Source organism: Oncorhynchus mykiss, unplaced genomic scaffold (genome assembly GCF_013265735.2).
Source record: "Oncorhynchus mykiss isolate Arlee unplaced genomic scaffold, USDA_OmykA_1.1 un_scaffold_164, whole genome shotgun sequence".
NCBI lineage: Eukaryota > Metazoa > Chordata > Actinopteri > Salmoniformes > Salmonidae > Oncorhynchus > Oncorhynchus mykiss.
The window spans coordinates 520,075-536,088 of NW_023493668.1; the positions used below are offsets into that span (position 1 = coordinate 520,075).

The 16,014-nt window shown below is 48.3% G+C and overlaps 1 protein-coding gene across 2 annotated transcripts in view; it reads left to right on the plus strand.

Annotated features, from left to right (window-relative positions):
* Positions 1 to 16,014, plus strand: part of LOC118947559 (nuclear fragile X mental retardation-interacting protein 1-like) — a 31,855-nt gene that overhangs the window by 13,933 nt on the left and 1,908 nt on the right. For both annotated transcript variants that reach the window (XM_036972494.1, XM_036972495.1), the window contains exons 4-8: positions 6,426 to 6,488; positions 8,865 to 8,941; positions 15,283 to 15,375; positions 15,546 to 15,733; positions 15,835 to 15,966. In XM_036972494.1, coding sequence (XP_036828389.1) covers positions 6,426 to 6,488; positions 8,865 to 8,941; positions 15,283 to 15,375; positions 15,546 to 15,733; positions 15,835 to 15,966 — 553 coding nt within the window. The remainder of the gene's footprint in view (positions 1 to 6,425; positions 6,489 to 8,864; positions 8,942 to 15,282; positions 15,376 to 15,545; positions 15,734 to 15,834; positions 15,967 to 16,014) is intronic.

Consider the following 16,014-nt stretch of genomic DNA (forward strand, 5'->3'; position numbering starts at 1 on the left):
GTATAATCAGCCTCTGTTCTATCCTGCCGGTGCATCGTATAACCAGCCTCTGTTCTATCCTGCCGGTGCATCGTATAACCAGCCTCTGTTCTGTCCTGCCGGTGCATCGTATAACCAGCCAGGCCTCTGTTCTATCCTGCCGGTGCATCGTATAACCAGCCACGCCTCTGTTCTATCCTGCCGGTGCATCGTATAACCAGCCACGCCTCTGTTCTATCCTGCCGGTGCATCGTATAACCAGCCACGCCTCTGTTCTATCCTGCCGGTGCATCGTATAACCAGCCTCTGTTCTGTCCTGCCGGTGCATCGTATAACCAGCCACGCCTCTGTTCTATCCTGCCGGTGCATCGTATAACCAGCCACGCCTCTGTTCTATCCTGCCGGTGCATCGTATAACCAGCCACGCCTCTGTTCTATCCTGCCGGTGCATCGTATAACCAGCCTCTGTTCTGTCCTGCCGGTGCATCGTATAACCAGCCACGCCTCTGTTCTATCCTGCCGGTGCATCGTATAACCAGCCACGCTTCTGTTCTATCCTGCCGGTGCATCGTATAACCAGCCACGCCTCTGTTCTATCCTGCCGGTGCATCGTATAACCAGCCACGCCTCTGTTCTATCCTGCCGGTGCATCGTATAACCAGCCACGCTTCTGTTCTATCCTGCCGGTGCATCGTATAACCAGCCACGCCTCTGTTCTATCCTGCCGGTGCATCGTATAACCAGCCACGCTTCTGTTCTATCCTGCCGGTGCATCGTATAACCAGCCACGCTTCTGTTCTATCCTGCTGGTGCATCGTATAACCAGCCTCTGTTCTGTCCTGCCGGTGCATCGTATAACCAGCCAGGCCTCTGTTCTATCCTGCCGGTGCATCGTATAACCAGCCACGCTTCTGTTCTATCCTGCCGGTGCATCGTATAACCAGCCTCTGTTCTGTCCTGCCGGTGCATCGTATAACCAGCCAGGCCTCTGTTCTATCCTGCCGGTGCATCGTATAACCAGCCAGGCCTCTGTTCTATCCTGCCGGTGCATCGTATAACCAGCCACGCCTCTGTTCTATCCTGCCGGTGCATCGTATAACCAGCCACGCCTCTGTTCTATCCTGCCGGTGCATCGTATAACCAGCCACGCTTCTGTTCTATCCTGCCGGTGCATCGTATAACCAGCCTCTGTTCTGTCCTGCCGGTGCATCGTATAACCAGCCTCTGTTCTATCCTGCTGGTGCATCGTATAACCAGCCTCTGTTCTATCCTGCTGGTGCATCGTATAACCAGCCACGCCTCTGTTCTGTCCTGCCGGTGCATCGTATAACCAGCCACGCCTCTGTTCTATCCTGCCGGTGCATCGTATAACCAGCCACGCCTCTGTTCTATCCTGCCGGTGCATCGTATAACCAGCCACGCTTCTGTTCTGTCCTGCCGGTGCATCGTATAACCAGCCAGGCCTCTGTTCTGTCCTGCTGGTGCATCGTATAACCAGCCACGCTTCTGTTCTATCCTGCTGGTGCATCGTATAACCAGCCTCTGTTCTATCCTGCCGGTGCATCGTATAACCAGCCTCTGTTCTATCCTGCCGGTGCATCGTATAACCAGCCTCTGTTCTATCCTGCCGGTGCATCGTATAACCAGCCACGCCTCTGTTCTATCCTGCCGGTGCATCGTATAACCAGCCACGCTTCTGTTCTGTCCTGCCGGTGCATCGTATAACCAGCCAGGCCTCTGTTCTGTCCTGCTGGTGCATCGTATAACCAGCCACGCTTCTGTTCTATCCTGCCGGTGCATCGTATAACCAGCCTCTGTTCTATCCTGCCGGTGCATCGTATAACCAGCTTCTGTTCTATCCTGCTGGTGCATCGTATAACCAGCCACGCTTCTGTTCTATCCTGCTGGTGCATCGTATAACCAGCCACGCCTCTGTTCTATCCTGCCGGTGCATCGTATAACCAGCCTCTGTTCTGTCCTGCCGGTGCATCGTATAACCAGCCACGCCTCTGTTCTGTCCTGCTGGTGCATCGTATAACCAGCCTCTGTTCTGTCCTGCCGGTACATCGTATAACCAGCCTCTGTTCTGTCCTGCCGGTGCATCGTATAACCAGCCACGCTTCTGTTCTATCCTGCTGGTGCATCGTATAACCAGCCACGCCTCTGTTCTATCCTGCCGGTGCATCGTATAACCAGCCTCTGTTCTGTCCTGCCGGTGCATCGTATAACCAGCCACGCCTCTGTTCTATCCTGCCGGTGCATCGTATAACCAGCCACGCCTCTGTTCTATCCTGCCGGTGCATCGTATAACCAGCCACGCCTCTGTTCTGTCCTGCCGGTGCATCGTATAACCAGCCACGCCTCTGTTCTGTCCTGCCGGTGCATCGTATAACCAGCCACGCCTCTGTTCTATCCTGCCGGTGCATCTTATAACCAGCCACGCCTCTGTTCTATCCTGCCGGTGCATCGTATAACCAGCCTCTGTTCTGTCCTGCCGGTGCATCGTATAACCAGCCACGCCTCTGTTCTATCCTGCCGGTGCATCGTATAACCAGCCACGCCTCTGTTCTATCCTGCCGGTGCATCGTATAACCAGCCACGCCTCTGTTCTGTCCTGCCGGTGCATCGTATAACCAGCCACGCCTCTGTTCTGTCCTGCCGGTGCATCGTATAACCAGCCACGCCTCTGTTCTATCCTGCCGGTGCATCGTATAACCAGCCACGCCTCTGTTCTGTCCTGCCGGTGCATCGTATAACCAGCCACGCCTCTGTTCTATCCTGCCGGTGCATCGTATAACCAGCCACGCCTCTGTTCTGTCCTGCCGGTGCATCGTATAACCAGCCTCTGTTCTATCCTGCCGGTGCATCGTATAACCAGCCTCTGTTCTATCCTGCCGGTGCATCGTATAACCAGCCACGCCTCTGTTCTGTCCTGCCGGTGCATCGTATAACCAGCCTCTGTTCTATCCTGCCGGTGCATCGTATAACCAGCCACGCTTCTGTTCTATCCTGCCGGTGCATCGTATAACCAGCCTCTGTTCTGTCCTGCCGGTGCATCGTATAACCAGCCTCTGTTCTATCCTGCCGGTACATCGTATAACCAGCCTCTGTTCTATCCTGCCGGTGCATCGTATAACCAGCCACGCCTCTGTTCTATCCTGCCGGTGCATCGTATAACCAGCCACGCCTCTGTTCTATCCTGCCGGTGCATCGTATAACCAGCCACGCCTCTGTTCTGTCCTGCTGGTGCATCGTATAACCAGCCACGCCTCTGTTCTATCCTGCCGGTGCATCGTATAACCAGCCACGCCTCTGTTCTATCCTGCCGGTGCATCGTATAACCAGCCACGCCTCTGTTCTGTCCTGCCGGTGCATCGTATAACCAGCCACGCCTCTGTTCTATCCTGCCGGTGCATCGTATAACCAGCCACGCCTCTGTTCTATCCTGCTGGTGCATCGTATAACCAGCCACGCCTCTGTTCTGTCCTGCCGGTGCATCGTATAACCAGCCACGCCTCTGTTCTGTCCTGCCGGTGCATCGTATAACCAGCCACGCCTCTGTTCTGTCCTGCCGGTGCATCGTATAACCAGCCTCTGTTCTGTCCTGCCGGTGCATCGTATAACCAGCCACGCCTCTGTTCTGTCCTGCCGGTGCATCGTATAACCAGCCACGCCTCTGTTCTATCCTGCCGGTGCATCGTATAACCAGCCACGCCTCTGTTCTATCCTGCCGGTGCATCGTATAACCAGCCTCTGTTCTGTCCTGCCGGTGCATCGTATAACCAGCCACGCCTCTGTTCTATCCTGCCGGTGCATCGTATAACCAGCCACGCCTCTGTTCTATCCTGCCGGTGCATCGTATAACCAGCCAGGCCTCTGTTCTATCCTGCCGGTGCATCGTATAACCAGCCTCTGTTCTGTCCTGCCGGTGCATCGTATAACCAGCCACGCCTCTGTTCTATCCTGCTGGTGCATCGTATAACCAGCCTCTGTTCTGTCCTGCCGGTGCATCGTATAACCAGCCTCTGTTCTGTCCTGCCGGTACATCGTATAACCAGCCACGCCTCTGTTCTGTCCTGCTGGTGCATCGTATAACCAGCCTCTGTTCTGTCCTGCCGGTGCATCGTATAACCAGCCTCTGTTCTGTCCTGCCGGTACATCGTATAACCAGCCACGCCTCTGTTCTATCCTGCTGGTGCATCGTATAACCAGCCTCTGTTCTGTCCTGCCGGTGCATCGTATAACCAGCCACTGTTCTGTCCTGCCGGTACATCGTATAACCAGCCACGCCTCTGTTCTATCCTGCTGGTGCATCGTATAACCAGCCTCTGTTCTGTCCTGCCGGTACATCGTATAACCAGCCACGCCTCTGTTCTATCCTGCTGGTGCATCGTATAACCAGCCTCTGTTCTGTCCTGCCGGTACATCGTATAACCAGCCACGCCTCTGTTCTGTCCTGCCGGTGCATCGTATAACCAGCCTCTGTTCTATCCTGCTGGTGCATCGTATAACCAGCCTCTGTTCTGTCCTGCCGGTGCATCGTATAACCAGCCACGCCTCTGTTCTGTCCTGCCGGTACATCGTATAACCAGCCACGCTTCTGTTCTGTCCTGCCGGTGCATCGTATAACCAGCCACGCCTCTGTTCTATCCTGCCGGTGCATCGTATAACCAGCCACGCCTCTGTTCTGTCCTGCCGGTGCATCGTATAACCAGCCACGCCTCTGTTCTATCCTGCCGGTGCATCGTGTAACCAGCCACGCCTCTGTTCTGTCCTGCCGGTGCATCGTGTAACCAGCCACGCCTCTGTTCTATCCTGCCGGTGCATCGTATAACCAGCCACGCCTCTGTTCTATCCTGCCGGTGCATCGTATAACCAGCCTCTGTTCTGTCCTGCCGGTGCATCGTATAACCAGCCACGCCTCTGTTCTATCCTGCCGGTGCATCGTATAACCAGCCAGGCCTCTGTTCTGTCCTGCCGGTGCATCGTATAACCAGCCACGCCTCTGTTCTATCCTGCCGGTGCATCGTATAACCAGCCACGCCTCTGTTCTGTCCTGCCGGTGCATCGTATAACCAGCCACGCCTCTGTTCTATCCTGCCGGTGCATCGTATAACCAGCCACGCCTCTGTTCTGTCCTGCCGGTGCATCGTATAACCAGCCTCTGTTCTATCCTGCCGGTGCATCGTATAACCAGCCACGCCTCTGTTCTATCCTGCCGGTGCATCGTATAACCAGCCTCTGTTCTATCCTGCCGGTGCATCGTATAACCAGCCACGCCTCTGTTCTGTCCTGCTGGTGCATCGTATAACCAGCCTCTGTTCTATCCTGCCGGTGCATCGTGTAACCAGCCACGCCTCTGTTCTATCCTGCCGGTGCATCGTATAACCAGCCTCTGTTCTGTCCTGCCGGTGCATCATATAACCAGCCACGCCTCTGTTCTATCCTGCCGGTGCATCGTATAACCAGCCTCTGTTCTATCCTGCCGGTGCATCGTATAACCAGCCACGCCTCTGTTCTATCCTGCTGGTGCATCGTATAACCAGCCTCTGTTCTGTCCTGCCGGTGCATCGTATAACCAGCCTCTGTTCTGTCCTGCCGGTGCATCGTATAACCAGCCTCTGTTCTGTCCTGCCGGTGCATCGTATAACCAGCCTCTGTTCTATCCTGCTGGTGCATCGTATAACCAGCCTCTGTTCTGTCCTGCCGGTGCATCGTATAACCAGCCTCTGTTCTGTCCTGCCGGTGCATCGTGTAACCAGCCACGCCTCTGTTCTATCCTGCCGGTGCATCGTATAACCAGCCACGCCTCTGTTCTGTCCTGCCGGTGCATCGTATAACCAGCCTCTGTTCTGTCCTGCCGGTGCATCGTATAACCAGCCACGCCTCTGTTCTGTCCTGCCGGTGCATCGTATAATCAGCCAGCTGTATGTTGATAGTGTCATCGTTCAGCCAAGTCTCTGTGAAACATAACATATAACAGTTTTGAATGTCCTTTTGGTAGTTTAATTTTTTGCGTAACTCGCCAATTTTATTGTCCAAAGATTTCAAGTTTGCTGGCAGAATGGAAGGAAGTGGGGGGTTATTCGATCGCCTATGCATTTTCAGAAGGCTGTCTGACCCCTTTTCTCCGCCTCCTCTTCACACAAATCACAGGGATCTGGGCCTGTTCCAGAGAAAGCAGTTCCGTTGTTGGTCTACCTTCAGTAAAACAGGCAAAGCATTGTGTTAGTCAACCTTCAGTAAAACAGGCAAAGCATTGTGTTAGTCAACCTTTAGTAAAACAGGCAAAGCATTGTGTTAGTCAACCTTCAGTAAAACAGGCAAAGCATTGTGTTAGTCAACATTCAGTAAAACAGGCAAAGCATTGTGTTAGTCAACCTTCAGTAAAACAGGCAAAGCATTGTGTTAGTCAACCTTCAGTAAAAGAGACTTCTGTTTTATAGTGCTCAGTTGAAGACTGCAGCTTCACTGCTCATGAGAAGCTGGTCAACATTCACTGGAAAAATGTAAGTAGACCGCCAGCCTCAGCTATTACCCATCAACCCCTCATCTATATAGAACCAAGCATTAACCTCTTCCTGTATATTCATTTTATTTTATTTAACTAGGCAAGTCGGGTTAAGAACCAATTCTTATTTCCCATGACGGCCTAGCAAAAGGCCTCCTGCGGGGACTGGGGCCTGGGATTAAAAATCAATACAAATAAATATAGGACAAAACACACATCACAACAAGAGAGACAACAATACATAAAGTGAGACCTAAGACGACAACATATCAAGGCAGCAACACAACATGGTAGCAACACAACATGGTACAAACATTATTGGGCACAATCAACAGCACAAATGTCAAGAAGGTAGAGACAACACATCACACAAAGCAGCCACAACTCAGCAAGAGTGTTGCTTCTATACATGAATAGCAATACCCTAACTCCTCCTGTCTGGAACCACGTGTTTAACCTCCTCCTGTCTGGAACCGCGTGTTTAACCTCCTCCTCCTGTCTGGAACCACGTGTTTAACCTCCTCCTGTCTGGAACCGCGTGTTTAACCTCCTCCTCCTGTCTGGAACCACGTGTTTAACCTCCTCCTGTCTGGAACCGCGTGTTTAACCTCCTCCTCCTGTCTGGAACCGCGTGTTTAACCTCCTCCTCCTGTCTGGAACCACGTGTTTAACCTCCTCCTGTCTGGAACCACGTGTTTAACCTCCTCCTGTCTGGAACCGCGTGTTTAACCTCCTCCTGTCTGGAACCACGTGTTTAACCTCCTCCTCCTCCTCCTGTCTGGAACCACGTGTTTCTCCTCCTCCTCCTCCTCCTGTCTGGAACCACGTGTTTAACCTCCTCCTCCTCCTCCTGTCTGGAACCACGTGTTTAACCTCCTCCTCCTGTCTGGAACCGCGTGTTTAACCTCCTCCTCCTGTCTGGAACCGCGTGTTTAACCTCCTCCTCCTGTCTGGAACCGCGTGTTTAACCTCCTCCTCCTCCTCCTGTCTGGAACCGCGTGTTTAACCTCCTCCTCCTGTCTGGAACCGCGTGTTTAACCTCCTCCTCCTCCTCCTCCTGTCTGGAACCGCGTGTTTAACCTCCTCCTCCTCCTCCTGTCTGGAACCGCGTGTTTAACCTCCTCCTCCTCCTGTCTGGAACCGCGTGTTTAACCTCCTCCTCCTCCCGTCTGGAACCGCGTGTTTAACCTCCTCCTCCTCCTGTCTGGAACCGCGTGTTTAACCTCCTCCTCCTCCTCCTCCTGTCTGGAACCGCGTGTTTAACCTCCTCCTCCTCCTCCTCCTCCTGTCTGGAACCGCGTGTTTAACCTCCTCCTCCCGTCTGGAACCGCGTGTTTAACCTCCTCCTCCTCCCGTCTGGAACCGCGTGTTTAACCTCCTCCTCCTGTCTGGAACCGCGTGTTTAACCTCCTCCTCCTGTCTGGAACCGCGTGTTTAACCTCCTCCTGTCTGGAACCGCGTGTTTAACCTCCTCCTCCTCCTGTCTGGAACCGCGCGTTTAACCTCCTCCTCCTCCTGTCTGGAACCGCGTGTTTAACCTCCTCCTCCCCCTGTCTGGAACCGCGTGTTTAACCTCCTCCTCCCCCTGTCTGGAACCGCGTGTTTAACCTCCTCCTCCTCCTGTCTGGAACCGCGTGTTTAACCTCCTCCTGTCTGGAACCGCGCGTTTAACCTCCTCCTCCTCCCGTCTGGAACCGCGTGTTTAACCTCCTCCTCCTCCTGTCTGGAACCGCGTGTTTAACCTCCTCCTCCTCCTGTCTGGAACCGCGTGTTTAACCTCCTCCTCCTCCCGTCTGGAACCGCGTGTTTAACCTCCTCCTCCTCCTGTCTGGAACCGCGTGTTTAACCTCCTCCTGTCTGGAACCGCGTGTTTAACCTCCTCCTCCTGTACCGTCTCCTATAGAACCGTGTGTTTAACCTCCTCCTCCTGTACCGTCTCCTATAGAACCGTGTGTGTAACCTCCTCCTGTACCGTCTCCTATAGAACCGTGTGTGTAACCTCCTCCTGTACCATCTCCTATAGAACCGTGTGTGTAACCTCCTCCTGTACCGTCTCCTATAGAACCGTGTGTGTAACCTCCTCCTGTACCGTCTCCTATAGAACCGTGTGTGTAACCTCCTCCTGTACCATCTCCTATAGAACCGTGTGTGTAACCTCCTCCTGTACCGTCTCCTATAGAACCGTGTGTGTAACCTCCTCCTGTACCGTCTCCTATAGAACCGTGTGTGTAACCTCCTCCTGTACCGTCTCCTATAGAACCGTGTGTTTAACCTCCTCCTGTACCATCTCCTATAGAACCGTGTGTGTAACCTCCTCCTGTACCGTCTCCTATAGAACCGTGTGTGTAACCTCCTCCTGTACCGTCTCCTATAGAACCATGCCCCAGGGGCAAAGAGAATCAAGCTGGACACTCCAGACGAGATTTCTAAATGGAGAGAGGAGAGGCGCAGGTCAGTACTGTAGTATGTTTTTAAACATGGTAAAACTTTGTTGTAAGATCCAGTCACTCATCAGCAATGCTTTTGTTTCCTCAATTTCTCTTGAAATGACTACTTCTGGATTAGATCTGATTCTGTGGTCCATATGAACAATGTGCTGTTACCACCAGTATCGGGGCCTAATATTAACACCTGCCAAATTTGGGTAGATTCTGGCAGTAGTAAGATGTCTATTTTACCATCCATGTGGACCGGTACCCCCTGTATATAGCCTCCACATTGACTCTGTATCCCCTGTATATAGCCTCCACATTGACTCTGTACCCCCTGTATATAGCCTCCACATTGACTCTATACCCCCTGTATATAGCCTCCACATTGACTCTGTACCGGTACCCCCTGTATATCGCCTCCACATTGACTCTGTACCGGTACCCCCTGTATAGATAAGAGGTTGACCGATTTAATTAGGGCCGATTTCAAGCTTTCATAACAATCGGTAATCTGCATTTTTGGATGCCGATTATATTGCAATCCACGAGGAAACTGCGCTGCAGGCTGACCATCTGTTACGTGAGGGCAAGGAGCCATGGGGAGTTGCTAGCTAGCATTAAACTTATCTTTGATTGTTTTTTTAGAATCTTATCATAATCACTAGTTAACTACACATGGTTGATGATATTACTAGTTTAACTAGCTTGTCTTGCATTGCACATAATAAATGCGGTGCCTGAAACTGTGTCACTTTTCTTGCGTTCAGTGTAAGCAGAGTCGGGGTATATGCAGCAGTTTGGGCCGCCTGGCTCGTTGCGAACTGTGTGGAAACCGTTTCTTCCTAACAAAGACCCTAATTCATTTGCCAGAATTGTACATAATTATGACATAGCATTGAAGGTTGTGCAATGTAACAGCAATATCTAGACTTAGGGTTGCCACCCGTCTGATAAAATACAGAACGGTTCCGTATTTCATTGAAATAATAAACGTTTAATTTTCGAAATTCTAGTTTCCGTATTTGACCATATTAATGACTTAAGGCTCATATAGTTCTGTGTTTATTACATTATAATTAAGTCTATTATTTGATAGAGCAGTCTGACTGAGCGGTGGTAGGCAGCAACAGGCTCGTAAGCATTCATTCAAACCACACTTTCCTCCGTTTGCCAGCAGCTCTTCGCTGTGCTTGAAGTACAGCGCTGTTTATTATTATTTTTTTTTTAACCAGGTAGGCTAGTTGAGAACACCTTTATTTAACCAGGTAGGCCAGTTGAGAACACCTTTATTTAACCAGGTAGGCTAGTTGAGAACACCTTTATTTAACCAGGTAGGCCAGTTGAGAACACCTTTATTTAACCAGGTAGGCTAGTTGAGAACACCTTTATTTAACCAGGTAGGCTAGTTGAGAACACCTTTATTTAACCAGGTAGGCTAGTTGAGAACACCTTTATTTAACCAGGTAGGCCAGTTGAGAACACCTTTATTTAACCAGGTAGGCCAGTTGAGAACACCTTTATTTAACCAGGTAGGCTAGTTGAGAACACCTTTATTTAACCAGGTAGGCCAGTTGAGAACACCTTTATTTAACCAGGTAGGCCAGTTGAGAACACCTTTATTTAACCAGGTAGGCCAGTTGAGAACACCTTTATTTAACCAGGTAGGCTAGTTGAGAACACCTTTATTTAACCAGGTAGGCCAGTTGAGAACACCTTTATTTAACCAGGTAGGCTAGTTGAGAACACCTTTATTTAACCAGGTAGGCTAGTTGAGAACACCTTTATTTAACCAGGTAGGCTAGTTGAGAACACCTTTATTTAACCAGGTAGGCTAGTTGAGAACACCTTTATTTAACCAGGTAGGCCAGTTGAGAACACCTTTATTTAACCAGGTAGGCTAGTTGAGAACACCTTTATTTAACCAGGTAGGCTAGTTGAGAACACCTTTATTTAACCAGGTAGGCCAGTTGAGAACACCTTTATTTAACCAGGTAGGCTAGTTGAGAACACCTTTATTTAACCAGGTAGGCTAGTTGAGAACACCTTTATTTAACCAGGTAGGCTAGTTGAGAACACCTTTATTTAACCAGGTAGGCTAGTTGAGAACACCTTTATTTAACCAGGTAGGCCAGTTGAGAACACCTTTATTTAACCAGGTAGGCCAGTTGAGAACACCTTTATTTAACCAGGTAGGCCAGTTGAGAACACCTTTATTTAACCAGGTAGGCTAGTTGAGAACACCTTTATTTAACCAGGTAGGCCAGTTGAGAACAAGTTCTCATTTGCAACTGCGACCTGGCCAAGATAAAGCAAAGCAGTGTGAACAGACAACACAGAGTTACACATGGAGTAAACAATTAACAAGTCAATAACACAGTAGAAAAAAGGGGAGTCTATATATACATTGTGTGCAAACGGCATGAGAAGGTAGGCGAATAATTAAAATTTTGCAGATTAACACTGGAGTGATAAATGATCAGATGGTCATGTACATGTAGAGATATTGGTGTGCAAAAGAGCAGAAAAGTAAATAAATAAAAACAGTATGGGGATGAGGTAGGTAAAATTGGGTGGGCTATTTACCGATAGACTATGTACAGCTGCAGCGATTGGTTAGCTGCTCAGATAGCAGATGTTTGAAGTTGGTGAGGGAGATAAAAGTCTCCAACTTCAGCGATTTTTGCAATTCGTTCCAGTCACAGGCAGCAGAGAACTGGAACGAAAGGCGGCCAAATGAGGTGTTGGCTTTAGGGACGATTAGTGAGATACACCTGCTGGAGCGCGTGTTACGGGTGGGTGTTGCCATCGTGACCAGTGAACTGAGATAAGGCGGAGCTTTACCTAGCATGCACTTGTAGATGACCTGGAGCCAGTGGGTCTGGCGACGAATATCTATGACTTCAAGCCCATCAACTCCCGAGGCTGGCAATACTATAGTGCCTATAAGAACATCCAATAGTCAAAGGTCTATGAAATACAAATGGTATAGAGAGAAATAGTCCTATAAAAACTACAACCTAAAACTTCTTAACTGGGAATATTGAAGACTCATGTTTTAAGGAACCACCAGCTTTCATATGTTCTCATGTTCTGAGCAAGTAACTTAAAGGTTAGCTTTTTTACATGGCACATATTGCACTTTTACTTTCTTCTCCAACACTTTGTTTTTTCATTATTTAAACCAAATTGAACATGTTTCATTATTTATTTGAGACTAAATTGTGTTTTATTTATGTATTATACTAAGTTAAAATAAGTGTTCATTCAGTATTGTTGTAATTGTCATTATTACAAATATATAAACAAAAATCGTCGGATTTTAATCGGTATCGGCTTTTTGTGGTCCTCCAAAAATGATAATCGTCCGACCTCTTATAGAGCCTCGCTTGTTATTTTACTGCTGCTGTTTCATTATTTGTTCCTTTTATTTTCTATTTCCGTATCTATTTTGTACTTACAAATAAGTGTTATTTATTTTCTTAAAGCTGTTGGTTAAGGGCTTGTAAGTCAGCATTTCACTAAGGTCGACACCTGTTGTATTCGGTGCATGTGACAAATAAAATAGAATTTGACATGCGGCAATGTTGATGACAACAACGCTGTTTCCACTTTGCTTTTTAATATTAATCCACTAGCCTTCTGTAATTACACTATTAGCTAATGCTAATTGCTACCTAGCTAACAAATGTACTGAGTCCAAGCAAACGTAACGAGCAAATACAGCCTGATAATACCAGTGATGGTGTAGAACTAAATCTGCATGTTTTTTGTGCAACAGTAACTTCTAAATCAGAGGAATTCACTAAGCAAGAATATGTTAGCTTCATGAAGTAGGTAAGAGAGAACATTCAATGTAGCCAAATATTATAGAGTCTCCTAGGAAACACTTGTCAACACTTTGGTTCCTACCCTGTCACAGTAACTCCTCCCTGGCATTTTCATTTGTTATATCAAACACTGTATTCGACGTGCCCACTATTATATTCTAACTATAAAATTTGAATAATCATTCTATTTCCATGATTCCAACAGTTCACCCAAGTGTTATGCTCTAAATCACAAGTCAAATTGCAATTTCAACATTTGGTTAAAAATAAGGCCTAGATTGTTTGCCCATATCATGCAGCCCTACGTGGCATTGTGGAAATTCTCAAATTACTGCAGAATTTCTTGACCAGTATAAAACAATCAGAATAGAGAAAGACCCATTGATATCACTTAGACTGTACAGTATGTGTTGCCACCCTGGGGTCATGTACAGTAGGTGTTGCCATGACCCCAGGGGTGGCAACACCAACTGTGGGTAGACATTCAGAGACTTGTCCCAAAGCCACTCCTGCGTTGTCTTGGCTGTGTGCTTAGTGTCGTTGTCTTGTTGGAAGGTGAACCTTCGCCCCAATTTGAGGTCCTGAGCGTTCTGGAGCAGGTTTTCAGCAAGGATCTATCTGTACTTTGCTCCGTTCATCTTTCCCTCGATCCTGATTAGTCTCCCGGTCTCTGCCGCTAAAAAACATCCCCACAGCATGATGCTGCCACCACCATGCTTCACCGTAGGATGTGATGCTTGGCATTCAGACCAAAGAGTTCAATCTTGGTTTCATCAGACCAGAGAATCTTGTTTCTCATGGTCTGAGAGTATTTAGGTGGTTTTTGGAAAACTCCCAAACGGGCTGTCATGTGCCTTTTACTGAGGAGTGGCTTCCGTCTGGCCACTCTACCAGAAAGGCCTGATTGGTGGAGTGCTGCAGAGATGGTTTACCTTCTGGAAGGTTCTCCCATCTCCACAGAGGAACTCTGGAGCTCTGTCAGTGACCATCTGGTTTTTAGTCACCTCCCTGACCAAGGCCCTTCTCCCCCGACTGCTCAGTTTGGCCGGGCGGCCAGCTCTTGGAAGAGACTTGGTGGTTCCAAACTTCTTCCATTTAAGAATGATGGAGGCACTGTGTTATTGGGGACTTTCAAAGTTGCAGAATTTTTTGGGGGGTACAATTCCCCAGATCTGTGCCTCGACACAACCCTGTCTCGGAGAGATACGGACAATTCCTTTGACCTCATGGCTTGGTTTTTGCTCTGACATGCACTGTCAACTGTGGGACCTTATATAGACAGGTGTGTGTCTTTCCAAATCATGTCCAATCAATTGAAATTACCACAGATGGACTCCAAGTTGTAGAAACATCTCAACGATCAATGGAAACAGGATGCACCTGAGCTCAACTTTGAGTCTCAGAGCAAAGGGTCTGAATACTTATGTAAATTAGGTATTTCTGTTTATTTTTTATCGCAACACCTGTTTTCGCTTTATCCTTCAAGGGGTATTGTGTAGATTGCTTCTTTTTTTTAAATCAATTTTGTAACGTAACACGTGGTAAAATTCAAGGGGTCTGAATATTTTCTGAAAGTAGGGTGTTTTTGTTCCAGTTTGTGTAGCTGTCTATAGAAGCATATACAGTATAGGTGTTTTGTTAGCTTTAAGGGTATTTTTGTAGTGGTTATTTTTCAGGGGAGATCAGGTTATCATTCTCAATGGTGACCTGAGAACAAACAATTCAATATCATTCAGTAAAACAGACACAGCCGTTTCAGATTCACTACTTTTCAATAACACATTATTACAATCAACCAAAACACTCACAAACCAGAGTGAATCTATTCCTCATCGGCTTTCTAAACTACTGGAATTTTAGAGGTTCAGCTGACCAGCTGATAAGTGATGCATTGATGAGTATTAAACCTGTGTTCTCAGTCAACTTACCTGGTAAAATAAAAATGTGAACACTGCAGCCAAGAGTTTTAGAGTAATGGCTGCTGCATTCTGATAAATGGGAAGTCCCATAATGAGGGGCTGCAGGAACGTTGAGTGTCCAGCCGGCTTTCTGTTTAGGGAGAGGCCTGGTCTAGTTCTATAAAGCCTTGAATCTCAGCTTTACCAGCTCATCTGTCTGTCTTTTTTATTTTTTACATTTTTGCTAATCCAAAAGCCCAAATATTTATGGTTGGGAACCTGCTCAATGAGAGGACCATCACATAAATGTGTAAACCATCTGAAATATCTCAATGAGAAAATTAGAAAAAACAGGATGTATTTAGTTTTTTCCGCCACATGAAGGACCAATTTCAAATCCACAAGGGCTTTCTGCAAGGTAACCAAATCTGATGCTCTAACAGCCTGGTCAGCAGCAGGGCCAATCGTGTTATCAGCATATAGATTAATGTTTGTTTTTTGCAGATATATTATTAATATAAATAGTAAAGAGGATGGGTCCCAAAATCAACCCTTGCGGGACACCTTTTAGTAATTTCAAGGTTACGTGACACTATCAGAAAGCACACATCAGAGCTTTGTCTCTGTCTGTACAGGAACTACCCGACCCTGGTGAACGTGGAGAAGAGGAGGAAGGTGATGGATGCCAGGGAGGAGACTGGAGCGGTGCTGGAAACCGCTCAGTTTGGGTACTTCTTCCTACATTTTTATTTGTTTTTATTGGTTGGTACAAGTTAGGTTACAAATACAACAGGATGATATTGTACTGATGCACAAGTTTCCTCCACGGAATAGTTGGGACCTATATTAGCTGAACTATTAAGGCCATGCTACAACATGCTGTGTGTTCTGTTGTCAGGAGGATGAGGGGTAGAGGTTGTGGACAGCGTGGTGGAAGGTTCCAGAGGGGCAGATGGGCCAGACCAGGTCCTCGTCAGTCAGAGAGACCGCCACACCCCACTCAACCCCCCATGGAGAGGCCTCAAACCCTCACTCAGTACCCCAGGGAGGGAGACCCACTGGGGGCTCTTGCCAACAGCGACCCAGGTCAGTCAGTGATCCAGGAACCTGCCAGAGACAAGTTTTTTTTTAAAGGTCCTAATGTCTGTTCCTGTATACACAACCCCTGTTGACTCTGACCCCTGCAGACTCTGATACAGAGGAGCCAGTCAGTGGAGGTGGGGTGACTGTGGCCCCTAAACAAATGACATCAGGGCTGGGATCTCTGATGGCCAGCTACGGCTCCATGACCGAGAGCGACAGTGACCAGGAACCACAAGGTGAGCTTTAAATGTCAGCTGTCTGTTTTCCCCGTATGGAGGCTTGTT